This window comes from Pituophis catenifer, unplaced genomic scaffold (assembly GCF_029215685.1).
Source record: "Pituophis catenifer annectens isolate HBS135680 unplaced genomic scaffold, rPitCat1.0.hap2 SCAF_17, whole genome shotgun sequence".
NCBI lineage: Eukaryota > Metazoa > Chordata > Lepidosauria > Squamata > Colubridae > Pituophis > Pituophis catenifer.
The window spans coordinates 7,575,304-7,592,991 of record NW_027256897.1 but is presented as its reverse complement, the minus strand read 5'-3'; the positions used below and the strand labels follow the sequence as shown (position 1 = coordinate 7,592,991).

Here is a 17,688-nt window from a genome sequence, read left to right as displayed (position 1 = left end):
CCCCCCACCCAAGCAGGAGACCCTACACCATTTCTGACAGATAGCAGTCCAAGTCTCTTCTTGAAAGCCTCCAGTGATGAAGCTCCCACAACTTCCGAAGGCAACTTCTGTTCCATGGGTTGATTGTCAGAAAAATCTCTCCTTATTTCTAGGTTGAATCTCTCCTTGTTCAGTTTCCATCCATTGTTCCTTGTCTGGCGTTCAGGTGCTTTGGAAAATAGCTTGACCCCTTCCTCTCTGTGGCAGCCCCTCAAATATTGGAAGACTGCTATCATGTCTTCCCTGGTCCTTCTCTTCACTAGACTAGCCATGCCCAGTTTCTGCAACCGTTCATCGTAGGTTTTAGCTTCCAGTCCCCTAGTCCCTTGGGAGTTGGGCGGCATAGAAATTCGATAAATTAAATTAAATTAAATTAAATTAATGACCTTTGTTGCTCTTCTCTGCACTCTTTCTAGAGTCTCAACATCTTTTTATAGTTTGGGTGACCTAAACTGGATGGAGTATTTAAGGTGTGGTCTTACTAAGGGTTTATAGAGTGGTAGTAGTCATCCAGCTTATTGTCAGAAAATTTCTCCTTATTTCTGGGTTGAATCTCTCCTTGTTCACTTTCCACCCATTATTCTTCGTCTGGCCTTCAGGTGCTTTGGAAAATAGCTTGACCCCCTCCTCTCTGTGACAGCCCCTCGGAACACTGCTCATTTATAACTCTTAATTTCACTTTCTCCGTTCCACAAAGTGTCCAAAATAAGACACCGCGGGAATGTCCCGTGAGCTCTAGACTCACCGTTGACTTTTATGTGTGGGAAAATCTCCAGGTTGAGAAGGACGACGGCAGCCGACACGTGAACGGGGAACGTTTAGAGGTTGATTCCGAAGAAGACGACTCAGATGAACTAGAGGAAGAAGATGAACGTGGAGCCGATCAGACCGCCACTTTTCCCGTGGAGGAGAACAGAACTGCTAACGACAGAGACGCGACGGACATTAGCAATACCAGAAAGGTGATCTCGGATGATCCTTTGGAGAACATTAGACCTTGCGTGTGAGAACATGGCTTTAGGTGGCCTCCAAGCAGAGGTGGGATTCATATTCGGTCTCCACCGGTTCGCCCAGCACCGGAAATGTGAGCGTGTGTCATCCCTGCATGTGTGCGACATCAAACAACACGGGAATTCACACGGGCCCTCCACGCATGCATGCGATGTCAAAACCACAGCGATATAGGATGGGATCGCAGGTCGCTACTACTGGTTTGCCCGAACCGGCTGAATACCGCCTCTGCCTCCAAGATTTAGTTGGCAGTGTGGGGTTTCCTGTTTCACCTTATCAAAACCCCAGCATCCCCAGTTCAGCTGAGGCATGATGAGAATGCAGACAGGAGCTAACCCTTCGGGCTTTCAACTTTCCTAATTTAGGGAGTTGCAGGTTCCACCTCTTCACGTAGCAATAGACCCAAAAGTGCTGCTCCAAAAAAAAAAAAAAAGCATCTGGACTTCCTTGTTTTTCTTCTTCTTCTTGAAAACATTTCGCTTCTCATCCAAGGAGCTCCTTCCGTTCAGAAGAGAAATGTTTTCAAGAATGAAGTCCAGGTCCCCTTTTTTGGGAAAGCACCTTCGGGGCCAGGGGTGGGTTTCACATTTCGTTACCACCGGTTCGCCGCGCACACGCATGCCTTCCGCGCCTGCGTTTTGCGTTTTGCCACACGCGCACACCGGCCTCAAAAAACGTGCCTAAATAGGGATGGCATAGAGCCGGTGCGGGCGCACCCATGATCTCCGCTACCGATTCGTCCGAACCGGCTGAATACCACCTCTGTTCAGGGCAACCATCACCTGGATGATGTGAGAATCTCCACAGACATAAAAGACCAAGCTAGTGGACTTGATAGCCTACAGATCTGGTCAGGTGTAACCTAGTTTGCTCAGCCTTCTCTGTTTTCACGTGAAACCTCTCTTTGGTCCATCACAGATGGTGGACGGAGAGTCGGAGGAGGAACAAGATTCTGCGGACTCCATCGAAGAAGAAGAAGACGGCGACGAATCGGACTTGGTGAGTGCCTCCACTTTTTGTTCTCAGAAAGAACGGTGGCGAGGAACCTCCAAGACACTCCAGGCCCAGCAAAGTGAATTCAGTTGTCGGTGAAAGACCCCCCCCCGCCTCCCCCCTCTGTTTTGTTTTGTCTCCCTCCTTCCCTTGCCAACCTGGTTTGCAACCACATTGTGGTGTTTTGTTTTGTTTTGCTGTTTTGTTGGTTTGAAGGGGAACGGTGGACTTCAAATTAAAGTCTGTTGCTTTCTTGTCAGGCCTCAGCAGAGGTCTGCTCTTGGTTGCCAGGTGCCAAGACCAAGGCGCGGTCCAAACAGGCATGGCCAGAGCTGGAAGAAGCAGGACAGAAGCAGGCACGTAGCCCAGACAGACCCTGCCCAGGGCCAAGTTCTGCAGGAGGCAAGGCAAGACACGCCCCAAGGCTGTTGCTGCTTCTGCTGCTGCTGTTGCTTCTTCTACTACTGCTGCTGCTTATCGAGAGCCATTGCTCAGACTTTTGGGCTTCAGCGGACCAGAATGGGCTCCCTTTCCATCCACTAAGCGATCGCCTGTTGCGTTTGGGCTACAACTCGCATCATTCCCCTGCCAGAAGCGCTGGCCAGGTGTGATGGAGGATGTTGTAGGCTACCGCAAGGACTTGGCGGCTTTTAAGATGTGTGGACTTCAACTTCCAGAATTCCTCAGCCAGCATGGCTGACCCAAGAATCCTGGGAGTTGAAGTCCACAAGTCTTTAAAGTCGCCAAGGTTGGGGACTTGAGGATTTCTGGGAGTTGAAGTCCATAAGTCTTAAAAGTCTCCCAAGATTGGACAGCCCTGATTTATCCAGCCAGACCCGTGGATTTCAACTCCCAGAATTCCTCAGCCAGGCTTGTGGACTTCAACTCCCAGAATTCTTCAGCCAGGCTTGTGGACTTCAACTCCCAGAATTCCTCAGCCAGGCTTGTGGACTTCAACTCCCAGAATTCCTCAGCCAGCATGGCTGACCGAGGAATCCTGGGAGTTGAAGTCCACCAGTCTTAAAAGTCGCCAAGGTTTGGAGACCGCTGGGCTATTGTACTTGAAGGATCCCAGATTAGGGAAAATGCTGGCTTATGCATTGATTCTACGCTTCTCGCAGCCTTTAATTTGTGACAAGTGGATCGGTAGGAGAGCTGGATCATCCGTGGTGGCATGCTGGGACCTCTCTCCGCCCCTTTCCCTCCAATGATCCAAGTCCTGCTTCCAGGAGGGCTTTCCCCTCTCCTCTTCTGTCGTTCTGCAAACTCTGGCTTCGATTTCAGATCCCTGGTTTTGTCTCCCTTTTGTTTTTCCTTGGGGCCATTCTTCTTCTCCACCCGAGCGGAGCAGGAGTTGGCCTCAAATTCTAAATGACCACCTGGCTGTCGTCCCTGGATTAACTTTACGTTGTGTCATTCGAGCTGCAGAAATCTTTCAAAGTTCTGAGTCTATTGGGTAGATGAAGGAGCTGAGATTAGAGGGGAAAAACCAAACCAGTTGGTCCCTGATTTGGGTAGTGGGTATTTTCAGGAAGGGCAGGTGTTGGGTTTGGAACTTTTGGCATTCCGTTGGGATCTTTTTTGCTGTGGGTTGAATAGTCAGAATCCTTGATAGTCTGTGGCATTTAGTTAGCGGGGGGGGGGGGGGAGAGAAAGTGTCCAAATCTGTTGTGACCCAAGCCCAAGTAGGTAGCATTATACGCAAACAATTCTAAAACAAACAGACTTTATTAGAACAGCTGAGAATTAACTCATTCTCAGCGTAGTCCAAACTAAATCTAAACAAATTCTTCATAACATAAATTCTTCAGTCTAATCACCAACCTTGGTATAATTAGGCAAACTGCCAAAGGCTTCTTTTGGCAAAAGTTCAGAAGCAGAAGATGCCGACAAGAGATAAGTGCAGCAAGACAAGAACAAATCTCTCAACGGTTGTTTTCCGGCAAAGAGCCCAAGAGCCATTGCTGGTCTTTTAAGCCTTATGGGAGGGGCCAATCATCTCTTGGCCCTACTCCCGAGTCATCCTCTTTGCTGCAGCTGCTCTTGCCTTCTGGCAGCTCTTCCCATACGTGCACTAGGAACAGGCTCCTCCTGTTCCTCTGCCTCTCTACTGTCAGCCTCTGGAAGCTCCGGAGTCTGCACATCACTCCCGATGGCCTTGGTTCCATCTCTGCCTCCAACGCAGAAACCTCATCCAGGCCTTCCCCAGCCTCCAGGACTGGTCCCTGTTCTTCCTCAGCCTCATCACTGTCCGACTCTGCTCCCAGCTCTGCAGGCTGCTGGCAGATCACAACAAAATCTAGAAGATCAAGTTCTGCTCAGTATAGGCAAGAAGGAACGTGACATGGTGTCCATCTTGCAGATTTTGGCATCCCCATGCAGCTATTGATGATAATATTACAGCCGATTGATCTACTCTGTTGATTGTTTGAACGTACGCACATTCCCATAACACCAGGGGTAAAATGCTACTGGTTCGGACCGGTTCAGGTGAACCGGTAGTATAAAATGCTACCAGTTCGGGCGAACGGGTATTTCCGATGATCAGTTGGGCGACGATCAGCTGTGACGTGCGATTGATAATAGCTAGAATTGTCGGTTTTCCTGCTTTCTAGCTAATCTAAATCGCGTGGCACAGCGGATTCCCCCTCCCCTTGCTGTTCTACTTACCTTTGCAGACTCGGAAGGCTTCAAAATGTTCCTTTTTTAGCGCTGTTTTTCACCCTCCAGAGGCTTTCTTGGAGCCTGGGGAGGGCAAAAACAGCCTTCCCCATCCACCCACCCCGGATGCCCTCTGGTGGGCACAAGTGGCCAGAAGGCCCGAAAATCAGCTGGCTGGCATGCACATGCGCGCTGGAGCTGAGCTACGGCAACGCTCACGTGCCCACAGATATGGCTCCCTGTGCCATCTGTGGCACGCGTGCCATAGGTTCGCCATCTCGGCCCTATGCTATTTTAGACAAATGGTTGTCAGGTCTCCTCTTAAAAACCTCCAGCAATGGAGCACCCACAATTTCTGAAGGCAAGTCGTTCCACTGGTTAATTGTTCTCAAGTGTCAGGAAATTTCTCCTTTAGATCTAGTTTCCTTCTCTCCTTGATTAGTTTCCATCTGCTATTTCTCGTATATAACCAGTTCCTGTAAAATTATACAGCTCTGAAACCTTTATCTTTTACAACTGGCGCATCTCTTATGAAAGCAATCCTCAAATATCTTGGTTTCCTTGGGCTTGTTTTAGATCTGTCTGCAAATGCGGCGATGTGGCCTCCGCGTGATTAAAATCCAATCCTTATTATTATTTGTATCATATGCCTTATAGGACAAAAGTGTAGAAAGAAAACCTTGGGGTAGAAAAAAAAAATCAATTCTTCAAAATGAAGGGGCCGAGAAGTAATCATCCTAATTGGCGTAAGATATTTAATGTTCAGATATTGAGCTGCCTTCTCTTAAAGGATTTTTAATTGGCAGGGTTTTTTTCCCCCCCTTTTAAATTAAATATTCATGACTGTCTTAAATCTTCACCTATTAGTAGGTAGCCAAAACAATTCATGGAACGTTAACAGCAAAATTAATTTTGCAATGGCTTGATAAATAAAAACTACCTATCTTTTCTAAGAGATGCATGCAAACTGAACTCTTCGTACTCTTGTTTTCTAACCGAATTAATAGTTATGTTACCAAGGTTACACTTCCCCGCTTGGCTTACAAAATAACTCAGGTTTGATCACAAGAAAGCTTCCCATCAAGTGAGGACTGACAAGCTGTGATGGGAGGCATCTCTCTGAATCCATGGCCGAGAATCATAGTTCTGCTGTGGTTTACAGGTCTCCTTATGAGGTCCTGGTTGTAAGTGTAACTATAAACTATGGCTTAATCAGTGTTATATATAAAAACACACAGATCTCCCCACGCAGCTTAGTGGATATATTATATTTTTTGGAAAAAGCATCTTTGGAGGAATCTCTCTCTCTCCCCCCTCTCTCCCTCCGTCCCTCCCTATCTATCATCTATTATTTATATATATATATTGTCTGTCTGTCTATCATCTCTATTATCTATCTATCTATCTATCTATCTATCTATCTATCTATCTATCTATCTATCTATCTATCTAATCTATCTAGATCTCTATTATTCTCTCCCTCTCTATCATCTATCTATCTATCTATCTATCTATCTATCTATCTATCTATCTATCTATCTATTATCTCTCTCTCTCATCTATCTAGATCTCTATTATTCTCTCCCTCTCTATCATCTATCTAGATCTATCTATCTATCTATCTATCTATCTATCTATCTATCTATCTATCTATCATCTCTCTCATCTATCTAGATCTCTATTATTCTCTCTATATCTATCTATCTATCTATCTATTATCTCTCTCTCTCTCATCTATCTAGATCTCTATTATTCTCTCCCTCTCTATCATCTATCTAGATCGATCTATCTATCTATCTATCTATCTATCTATCTATCTATCTATCTATCTATCATCTCTCTCTCTCTCATCTATCGATCTCTATTATTCTCTCTCTCTCTCTCATCTATCTAGATCTCTATTATTCTCTCCCTCTCTATCATCTATCTAGATCTATCTATCTATCTATCTATCTCTATCTATCTATCTATCTATCTATCTATCTATCTATCTATCTATCTATCTATCTATCATCTCTCTCATCTATCTAGATCTCTATCTATTATTCTCTCTATATATATCATCTATCTAGATCTATCTATCTATCTATCTATCTATCTATCTATCTATCTATCTATCTATCTATCCTTCTACCTAGACCTCTATCTATCTAGAGATCTATCTATCTGTATCCAAAGATGCTTCTTTCAAAAGGCAAGTGGACTTTCCTGCTGGGTTTTTTTGTTTTTTAAAAAAACATTTCGCTTCTCATCCAAGTTAGAACTGAAGAAGCTTCTTGGATGAGAAGCGAAACATTTTCAAAGAAAAGACTTAAGAAAATCCACTTGCCTTTTGGAACCAAACCTCCCCCCCCCCTCCACCTTTGGGGGACTTCTATATTGAGGGTTTGAGATGGTTGCCTGATTTACTGGAGCCTGCCATCAATGTAGGCTTAGTGTTCTGTGCACGCTATGCCGCAATGGCTTATTTATTCAACCAACTCTTGATTTAAAAGCTCCCTGGATCATCCAGGCAAACCTGGACAATATGATTGGGGAAAGAGGCTGCAAGGAAGGTTGAGATCACTCCCCTGGAGGCTATCCAGATTAGGCAAGACTGGTTTTAGCGTGATGAACAAAGAGGTTGCCTTCATGGCAACCCGGCAGGGAAACAGATTAAGAATTGACATGTCACGTATGTTTGAGACAGAAGAACATTTGGGTCTTTCTGTCCTTGAAGCTGGTGGCAACTTGAGATGTTCGGAGATATTTGAGATGTTTTGAGTAGTTCAAAGAACCGGTAGCAGAAATTTGGAGTAGTTCAAAGAACCTGTAGCGGAAATTTTGAGTAGTTCAGAGAACTGGCGAATGCCACCTGTGACTGGCCCCAGAGTGAGGTGGGAATAGAGATTTTGCAATATCCTTCCCCCAGGAGTGGGGAAGGAATGGGGATTTTGCAGTATCCTTCCCCCAGGAGTGGGGAGGGAATGGGGATTTTGCAGTATCCTTCCCCTTCACCCACCAAGCCACCCCGACAGAACCGGTAGTAAAAAAAATTTGGATTTCACCACTGGTCTGAAGGCAACTTCTGTTCCACTGGTTAATTGTCCTCTGCATCTTTGCATCATGGTTTCACCCAGCGGAACAAAATCCTTCCCCGTTAAGCATATCCTAGCAAACTTGCTATCATTCCATTGTGGTTTATACCGGAGACTATATAACACGACAAACGTAGCTTCTTGAAACGGTTGTTTGAAATCTAGCATCCATGAGTTCTATTTGGGTGTTCTGACTTTGTGTCTGGTTATAGAAGGCTGTAATTTTTTTTTTTTTGAATTTGTTTTTTTAAAAAACATAAACATAAAATGCATCTTTTCAAAGCAAAGCATTGATCCGGTCATAAATTGGTACAAATCACTAACAAATCTTAATTTTCAATTAACACAACTTAATATTTTACTCAATTATTTCTCTAAATTCTGTCTATTTAACAATGCCGTTATCCCAGAAACCCGTTACTTAAATCTTTAAATCCTAACCAAATATCATTTCATTTTTCTTTTTCTTTTTGCTTGGATGAATGTATTTTAAAAATATAAATCATTACAATTATTATAAGCATTTAAACAATATTTTAACTGTTGCTCCCAATATAATCATCTTCATTGCTGTTTATCCCAACATAATCATCCTAATTTTAATTATTAATCCCAACATAATCGTTTTATTTTTACCGCTAATCCTAGCACAATCATCTTTATTTTAACTGTTTATCCCAACACATCATCTTCATCTTCATCATCATCTTTTACTGTTAATCCCAGTGTAATAATCTTTATTTTTACTGTTGAACCCAGCATAATCATTTCATTTTTACTATTAATCCCAGCATAATCCTCCTTGTTTTTGCTGTCATACCCAGCATAATCATTTTTCGTTTTTTGCTGTTAATCCCAGCATAATTTTGAGCGACTTCCCTAATTGAATTCCTTCTCAAGGTCCAAATGTTTGCATTGATCTTTTTTTTTTTTTGACCTGTTATTGAATTTTTTTATTTTTGGGGGGAGGCCTATGGCTAAATACTGAGCCACTGTGACATGTAATGCCCAAAACAGCAAACTGTGGTTTCAGGTAAGTTTTACTAACCCAGAATCCTATTCAATGATGGTTTCTCATTTTTGGACATAATGGCAGAATGATGGTTAATGTGGATCGGGTTCGGTTCTCCCAAGGGGGGTAGAAAGATGCACGTGCGAATCCATCTCTTGTGCTTTTAGGGCAGGGGTCTGCAACCTTAAACACTCAAAGAGCCATTTGGACCCGTTTCCCACAGAAAAAAAAACACCGGGAGCCACAAAACCCTTCCCGTGCCTGACTATTTCTTGAGCGGCCACAAAACTAGCATATGGAGTTGAATTAAACGTTCTGTTTTCTTCTGAAACTTTTCTTTTCTTGGGTTTATCCATGGTTGGCCTACCGGGGGTTGAAAAGCTCAAATAAATCTGCGTGCCGGCGGGTGTCACACATTGGCAGTTGTGACGCATATTTTGAATGACAGGGAGCCGCAGCAGAAGGGTGAAAGAGCCACATGCGGCTCCAGAGCCGCAGGCTGCTGACCCCTGTTTTAGAGTAACCAAACCAAGATTGTTGGCTCCAAGTCAGCCTGTGATGTGTTTTTAACCTCTTAACTAGGTTCTTTTTGTTGTTTCTGGTTTGTTCAGACTTACTGCTCTGCCCTGCTTCCTATAACCTTCCTATCCCTCTTCCCAAAAGTTGTTTTTTTTTTTTTTATTTCTCGTTATTGATCTGTAGCTAAGTGTCTTGTATAGAGCTACAGAAGAAAGGCTTTGTCGTTCTTTGTCGAGGTGGATTTCTTTTATAATTTATTTTTTAGGGGAAATAAAAGGCAGGGGGCAGAAAATATTTGAACAAATCCAGTGCTGTTAGCTGAGACTTCCATTATCCTACACTACAGAGATAATTCCTCGACTTTAATTGGGACCAAAATTTGCTAAGCAAGGGGCTTGTTGCAATCAGATGATCCCGGGATGCTCCGGCCGTTGCAAAGAGATACAGGCGGCCAAGCCCCCCCCGCCCCCCCCGTAATTCTGCACCGTGGAAGTGGCGGGGTGCTGCAACGGTTGCTAAAGGGCTAAGTCACGTTTTTTTTTTCCAGCACCCGTTGCGACTTTGAAGGGTCACTAAAGAAATGGTGATAATTCAAGGACTACCTGTGGGCTTCTGTTACAGCACATGCTGGGAAAAGAAAAAGAAAACACTAAGGGAAGATAGCCAGTGTTGCTTAAGTGGTTAATTTTTAACAAATGGATTAAATTTAGCAATTGGGTAGGCTGAATGTTCTTTTCTTTTCTTTCTTTCTTTCTTTCTTTCTTTCTTTCTTTCTTTCTTTCTTTCTTTCTTTCTTTCTTTCTTTCTTTCTTCTTTCTCTTTTCTTTCTTCTTTCTCTTTTCCTTTTCCTTTTCCCTTTCCATTCCTTCCTTCCCTTCCTCCTCCCCCTTTCCTTTCCTTTCCTTTCCTTTCCTTTCCTTTCCTTTCCTTTCCTTTCCTTTCCTTTCCTTTCATTCTTCCCTTCCCTCCCTTCCCTTTCTTTCTTTCTTTCTTTCTTTCTTTCTTTCTTTCTTTCTTTCTTTCTTTCTTCTTTCTCTTTTCCTTTTCCTTTTCTCTTTCCTTTCCTTCCCTTCCCTTCCCTTCCTCCTCTCCTCTCCTCTCCTCTCCTCTCCTCTCCTCTCCTCTCCTCTCCTCTCCTCTCCTCTCCTCTCCTCTCCTCTCCCTTTCCTTTCCCTTTCCTTTCCTTTCCTTTCCTTTCCTTTCCTTTCCTTTCCTTTCCTTTCCTTTCCTTTCCTTTCCTTTCCTTTCCTTTCCTTTCCTTTCCTTTCCCTTCCCTTCCCTTCCCTTCCCTTCCCTTCCCTTCCCTTCCCTTCCTTCCCTTCCTTCCTTCCTTCCTTCCTTCCTTCCTTCCTTCCTTCCTTCCTTCCTTCTTCCCCCCCTTTCTTACTTCGCTTGTTGTAAGAAAACCGGGCCGTTATTATCTTTTTTTTTTTTTTTTTTGCACTTTTATCCTGCAGCGTACCATCCCTGACTCCTTGGCCTCTGCCGTCTATTACGTGATCTTTTCCGAGAGCAGCTTTGTTGCTAAATGTCGCTCAACTGTGCTACTCTGGTCCTCGCCACTTTCAAGAAAAGCAGGGGTGGGGCGGGGGGGGAAAACCGGGACCACCACCGTAACCATGGCAGGCCAGGCCTCCTTCTCCTAAAACAGTTGGTTCTGGTGCTTTTGCAGAGCTCCGAATCCAGCCTCAAGAAGAAAAATGATGAAGCGGAAAGGGAAAACGGAGAGCCCCTTGGTTGAAACCCACCCGGAAACGGAGGCGGAGAAATAAAAAGAAAAAACCCAACTTGATAGGTAACGGGAATTGGAACCGCTCTTCTTCTTATTATTACTATTGTTATTTTGGGAAGTGCTTCTTTACAGGAGACCCCAAGGGAAGAGGGTGGGTGATGAAGCTCTCCAGGAGGATGGGTGTGGAGATGCCGGTTGGCAGAACATCTGGAGCCTACAACTTGCCTTCCTCTCCAATCTTGGCTTGTAGAGAAACTTCTTTTGTTCTACAAGACAGAGATGGACCTTTCTGGTTCCTTGGTTTTCAGGCCAAATTTCAGGATCAAAGGCGGTGCACGTGTCAGTTTCCTCTCTGGACGTTTTTAAAATCACAGTCCGCCAAACCAGGATTGTGGGCTTCGAAAGGGAGCCTGTGATGCGTTTCGATCCTCTTAACTAGCTACCGGTTAAGAGATAATCCAGGAAATAGAGGAACACAGTGGGGCTCCTTGACTGTCCCAAAGCGCGGGCAGAAATAGAATAGCCGTCTCCAGATGTTCAGAGTAGGTGGAAGAGGCAGCTGCGCCCATCGATATTTCTACAGCTTTGCTGATAGGAGAAGCGACCGGGTTGGGTTGAGTTGAGTTGTGTTGTGTTGTCCTCAATCTTGGAAGTTCTCGTTTTGAAACGAGACGCTGGTGGTTTCGCTTGTCCTTCCTTTCAGGAGGAAGTTGTGGGTCCCTGGGTTGATTCTGGATCACCGTTCAATACCTAGGATCGTTTCCTAACGGGCTGCTCCATCCGTAGGGAAGGGATGGAGTGGTCCATAGGTCAAAAATCGGCCCTCCTGCTCGAGGTTGTCTTGCTTCTCAACGCGTTGGGGCTACTAAACTCTGGTTCTCGACTCCTTGCAGTTGCTCAGCCTCCCTCTGGATGGTTGTTAATTTTATTTTCCGAAGGGCGATAATTGTGCCGTTGGTTTCACCAAAATCGTCGGGGTTTTTCTGCCCTTGGGTCAACGGAAGCTGGATTGGGCAGAAGGAAGGGCCCAACGATGGGGCAACGAACCACTCTGCTGGTCCTTGGGCGCCCTTTGCTTCTTCCCACGTGGCAAGGGAGGTGGAGGGCTTTGCGTCTTGTGTGTGCGCACAGCTGTGTGTGTGTGTGTGTCTGTGTTGGAATGTGCATGTGTGAGAGAGATGGAAGTGCGAATGGAGAAGAAGCATGAACTGGTTCCCACATGTTAGCTTTTTCAGGCTTTTGGTATCTTGAGTAGAGTGAGCCAAGAGGAACCCAGCTCCCTCCCTCCTTCCTTCCTTCCTTCCTTCCTTCCTTCCTTCCTTCCTTCCTTCCTTCCTTCCTCTCTTTCTCTTTCTCTTTCTCTTTCTCTTTTTCTTTCCTCCCTCCCATCCTTTCTTCTTTCTTTTTTCCTTCCTTTATCTCTTTTTCTCTTTCTTCCTTTCCTTTCTTTCTCTTCTCTCCCTCCCTCTCATCCTTTCTTCTTTCTCCTTTCCTCCCTCCCTCCCTTTATCTCTTTTTCTCCTTCTCTCTTTTCCTTTCTCTTTCTCTTCCCTCCCTCCCTCCCCTCCTTCTCTTTTCTTTCTTTCTTTCTTTCTCTTTCTTTCTTTCTTTCTTTCTTTCTTTCTTTTCTTTCTTTCTTTCTTTCTTTCTCTTTTCCTTTCTCTTTCTCTTCCCTCCCTCCCATCCTTTCTTCTTTTCCTTCCTTCCTTCCTTTCTTCTTTTCCTTCCTTCCTTCCTTCCTTCCTTCCTTCCTTCCTTCCTTCCTTCCTTCCTTCCTTCCTTCTCCGCAAAGGGAAGCTACCCCTTTGAAGCTTAACCTTCCTGGTGGCTAAGAACTTTCCCACTGTGCAACAGGAGAAGATCTCCCTCCGATCCACGTGAAGGAGGAGAAGGCGAAAGAGAAGGAGATGGGCCCCAGAGATCAGTGGGCCCAGCGGTTGGCCTTTTAATTGTCCTCCCCTCCGCATCTGTATTTACCGATCCTTCAGAGCGGGTGTTGCTTGCCTCCTTGCCTGTTAAAGCGATGAATGTGGCCTTTGAGGAGAGAGAGAGAGAGAGACACATGCATTGCTGTTTCTCAATCGACATGCCTTTCAAACCCAGGTTCTGACTCCTACAAGCCCCCCCCTCAGGGGAGCGAAGAAGGGGCTGGGCAGGAGGACAGCATGGAGTACATGGAGGTGCCTCTGCATTCCTTGGATCTGCGGGTGAAGGGGGTTCTCTCTTCGCAATCAGAAGGTGAGTGCGTGTGTCAGGTTTCTAAATATGGCCATGTACCATTTTGGATCTTTGTTTCCTTGAATTCATTTCTCTATATTAAGATGATGCCCCCTGGTGGCTGCTTAACCGGGAGAAGGAGAGCAGGCTGGCGTCCCTTATAGAGAGAGAGAGTGTGTGTGTGTGTATGTGTGTGTGTGTGTGTGAGACGATGGATCCAATGGAGAGAGAGAGAGAGAGCAGCAGTTGGGACGAGGAGTAGATTCCCTTTGGCCCAGCAACCTCAGGAAGAAAGGAGGGAGGTGGAGGCAGAAAATACCTTGGGAGGATCCTCAAGACATTAAAAGGACTGCTTGCCTCCAGAAGTTGTGGGTGCTTCGTTAATGGAGGTTTTTAAGAAAACCCCCCCAAAAAAACCCGGACAGCTGCCTATCTCCCTGTTTGAGCAGGGGGTTGGACTAGAGGACCTCCAAGGGCCCTTCCAGCTCTATTCCGATGGACCGAAATGGTCTAGAGTTTCCGACTTGAGCAGGGGGGAGGTTGGACTAGAAGACCTCCAAGGGCCCTTCCAGCTCTGTTCTGATTCTGATTGACTAGGGTGGGTCTGGATGCTGCAAAGCCCTTCCATTCAGTGGCGGGGTCTTTAGTAGTTCTTATTCGAGTGGGGTGGGAAGGAGTTTCCCTTCTCTCCCTTCCCACTGGTTAAGAGCCTTTGGCAAGACAGTTTTTGAGAAACTGGCACCCCGCCCACGTGGTGGAGAGCCATCGATTCCAAGCAGCAGCTGCCGAGAACCAGCCCTGGGGGTTGAATCTAGTTTAAGAAATAGTAGGTGAGTTTAACCATTCGGAGCAGCCCCCCAGGGTTTTGGAATAGCCTGTATGGGAAATGTAGAAGGCCAAAACACCCAATCTTAACAGTAGTGGCCAAAATTGTGGAAAACCTTTTGGGAAAAAGTGTATTTTTGAGGTTTGATGGCTAATAACACCATCTTTTTTGGGAGTTTCAAGATAATCATCATTCCGCTGCTGGAATGGCCTGGGAATAGCCCAGGGCTCTGCAACCTTCAACACTCAAAGAGCCATTTGGGCCCGTTTCCCACAGAAAAGAAAACACCGGGAGCCACAAAACCCTTCCCATGCCTGACTATTTCTTGGGCGGCCACAAAACTAGCATATGTAGTTGAATTAAACGTTCCGTTTTCTTCTGAAACTTTTCTTTTCTTGGATTTATCCATGGTGGTTGGCCTACCGGGGGTTGAAAAGCTCAATAAATCTGCGTGCCAGCGGGTATTGCACATTGGCGGTTGTGACGCATATTTTGAGTAACTGGGAGCCGCAGCACAGGCGTGAAAGAGCCACATGCGGCTCCAGAGCCGCAGGTTGCTGACCCTTTTGGCCCAGACCTTAACCCAATTGAAAATCTATAGAGCCGATTAAAAAAACTTGTTAGTCAGAAGCGACCTAGCAATAAAACCCAGTTAATAGAAGCAATCCCTCAATCTTGGTTTCACATTATAACAGCTGCAGAACGACTTGGTTCACTCCATGGGAAGACATTGTAAGGCCGTAATTCATGCTAAAGGTTACCCAACTAAGGATTAACTGACATGGGGATCATTTTTGTATATCTCTTTTTTTTTTTCTACGTGTTTCACTTTTCTTCTTTATCCTGTAACTGCTATTCTAATAGCAAATCCTTCATAAAAGTTACCGCATTACATTCTTGATTAAATTATCTTTCCATTGATATATAATTTTATGGTAGTACTCCAAAAAAAAGTGGTGTCATTAGCTAGTTTTAGAAAATACACTTATCCCCAAAAGGTTCCCACAATTTTGGCCACTACCGTAGCTCCGATAGCTGGGCTGAAATCAAAAGACTGCATGTTCCTTTTCCTCTCTGGAAGGCTACAGATGTGTAGATCCAATATAGGCACTTTGAAACATCATTCTTCAACCTTGAATGGCTGGGATGTGGTTGGCCAAGAATTCTTCTAATTCTCCAAACTGCTGGAGAACAGCAGATCTACAGAGGAACGTCACACAATATGGAGCAAATGGACATTTCTTACAACAAAGAATCCTCTTTTTTTTCCTCTGTAAATGTTCTTGTGACATGCACACTTGACTATGGATGCAGCATGGGTGTCCCACAACCCCCATCATTCTTCAAATAAAGCCACCCCTTCCCCCTCCCCTTCAGTCTTCGTCCTTAACCTGGGACATGATATTCAAGGAATGATTTGAGTCTTGTCATCTGCACCTCCATAACTGTCTGGCTTGGTTCTCTAACCCAACAAGACAGACACGGACTTCAGAGGATAATTAGAACTGCAGAAAAAACATTGGCTACCCACCTGCCTTCCATGGAGGACCTGTATCCTGCATGAGTCAAAAAGAGGACTGGGAAAATATCTACAGACCCCTCGCATCCTGGACATAAACTGTTTCAACTCCTACCCTCAAAACGATGCTATAGAGCACCGCACACCAGAACAACTAGACACAAGGACAGTTTTTCCCCCTAATGCCATCACTCTGCTAAACAAATAATTCCCTCAACGCTGTCAAACTATTTACTAAGTCTGCACTACTATTAATCTTCTCATCGTTCCCACCACCCATCTCCTCCCACTTATGACTGCATGACTCTAACTTTGTTGCTGGTATCCTTAAGATTTATATTGATTGTTTCCTAGTATGATTTGATTGCTTATTTGTACCCTATGACTATCATTAAGTGTTGTACCTTATGATTCTTAACAAATGTATCTTTTCTTTTTATGTACACTGAGAGCATATGCACCAAAGACATACGCACCAAAGACACATATCCTTATGTGTCCAATCACACTTGGCCAATAAAGAATTCTATCTATCTTCTATCTAAAAAGAGAATAACAGAGTTGTTATTCTTGGACCTTGGAGATCTTCTAGTCCAACCCCCTGCTCAAGAGGGAACCCGATACCATTTCAGACAGATGGGTTGTCCAATCTCTTCTTGAAAACCTCCAGTGATGGAGCAGCCACAACTTCTGGAGGCAACTCATTTCCACCGATCGAAGTTCTCCTTATATCTGGGTTGCTTCTCTCCTTGATTCGTTTCCATCGCTTGCTTTTTCTCCTGCTTTCAGCTGCTTTGGAGGATAGGTTGACCCTCTCTTCTTTGTGGAAGTCCCTTGGGGTAGCCTGCTCTGTCTTAACCTTCTGTAGGGATCTCTTGTGTATTTGTTTTTTCTCCTGAGGGTCTTTCTAATGCTCCCGGAGCAATGGAAACAGTTTTTTTTTTTCCTTCTTCTTTCTCCTGCAGGTCTTTCTAATGGTTCTGGAGCAATGGAAACAGACAGCCTTCAAGAAGTGCCTCTCTGCAGCTGCCGGATGGAAACCCCGAAAAGCCGAGAGATCACCACGTTAGCGAACAACCAGTGCATGGCCACGGAGAGTGTGGATAAGGAGGTAAGGTCCCTTTATGTCTCCTCTCTTCTGCTGCTACTTGTGGGTGACTGTTGGCTGTCTGGTTCACCTGCATATTTTAAAGAGACTGTTAAGCGCAGGAAATCAGGAGCGGTTCAAATGAAGACAGGTTTACTGCACGCTAAGACACTCTGTAGGAATCTGAACTAGTGATGGTCAAAGGAAATCGGAGGTAGAGAAGAGTCAACAGAACTCAAGGTGGGTCGGGCTTGGTTCTCCTGTGGGCGCAAACGGACTCGAGACTAATGACATGCTTGACTCCTCCCTCAGGCTGGTTGTTTCCTACAGACACGTCTGTGGAGATTTTCAGTCATCCAGGTTATGGTTGCCAGAAAGTCCAGTTGCCTCTTGAAAAAGCACTTTTGGGACACCTACAAACACCTTCAGTCTTGCATTAGGCCTCTGAGCTTCTGCTTCAAACCCTTAAGCTCCTAGGACTAAGACTTGGTTTAACTGTGAGATAACTTGGCCGATCCTGAGCTTCCCAAAGCCTTCCCTTCTGATTGTAGGTTAAGTAAGGTCCACTGCATGTCTTGAAGTTCATGTTTGTCTTCCGATGAGTGGTTTTCAGAGTGGGTGAGATGCGGTGGCGGGAATTCACACATTGCCGGGAAACACTACTTTGGAGTTCACATACAGGAAGGAAGGCAAGGAAGGCAAGGAATGGAAGGAAAGTAGGAAGGAAGGAAAGAAATGGAACAGGAAGGAAGGCAAGGAATGGAAGGAAAGTAGGAAGGAAGGAAATGGAATAGGAAGGAAGGCAAGGAAGGAAGGAAGGAAGGCAAGGAACGGAAGGAAAGAAGTAAGTAAGTAAAAGGAACAAACAAACAGGAAGAAAGAAAGGCAGGAGAGAAGGAAGGAAGGAAGGCAAGGAATGGAAGGAAAGAAGGAAGGAAGGAAGGAAATGCAGGAAACACAGACAGGAAGGAAGGAAGGCCGGAGAGAAGGATGGA

The 17,688-nt window shown here is 45.1% G+C and overlaps 1 protein-coding gene across 1 annotated transcript in view; it reads left to right on the top strand.

The window, feature by feature from the left end:
• Window positions 1-17,688, top strand: part of EHMT1 (euchromatic histone lysine methyltransferase 1) — a 66,213-nt gene that overhangs the window by 13,337 nt on the left and 35,188 nt on the right. The window contains 7 exon segments of the mRNA XM_070955890.1: window positions 816-1,001; window positions 1,969-2,049; window positions 10,985-11,008; window positions 11,010-11,042; window positions 11,044-11,107; window positions 13,148-13,282; window positions 16,572-16,717. Of these exon segments, the coding sequence (XP_070811991.1) occupies window positions 816-1,001; window positions 1,969-2,049; window positions 10,985-11,008; window positions 11,010-11,042; window positions 11,044-11,107; window positions 13,148-13,282; window positions 16,572-16,717 (669 nt within the window).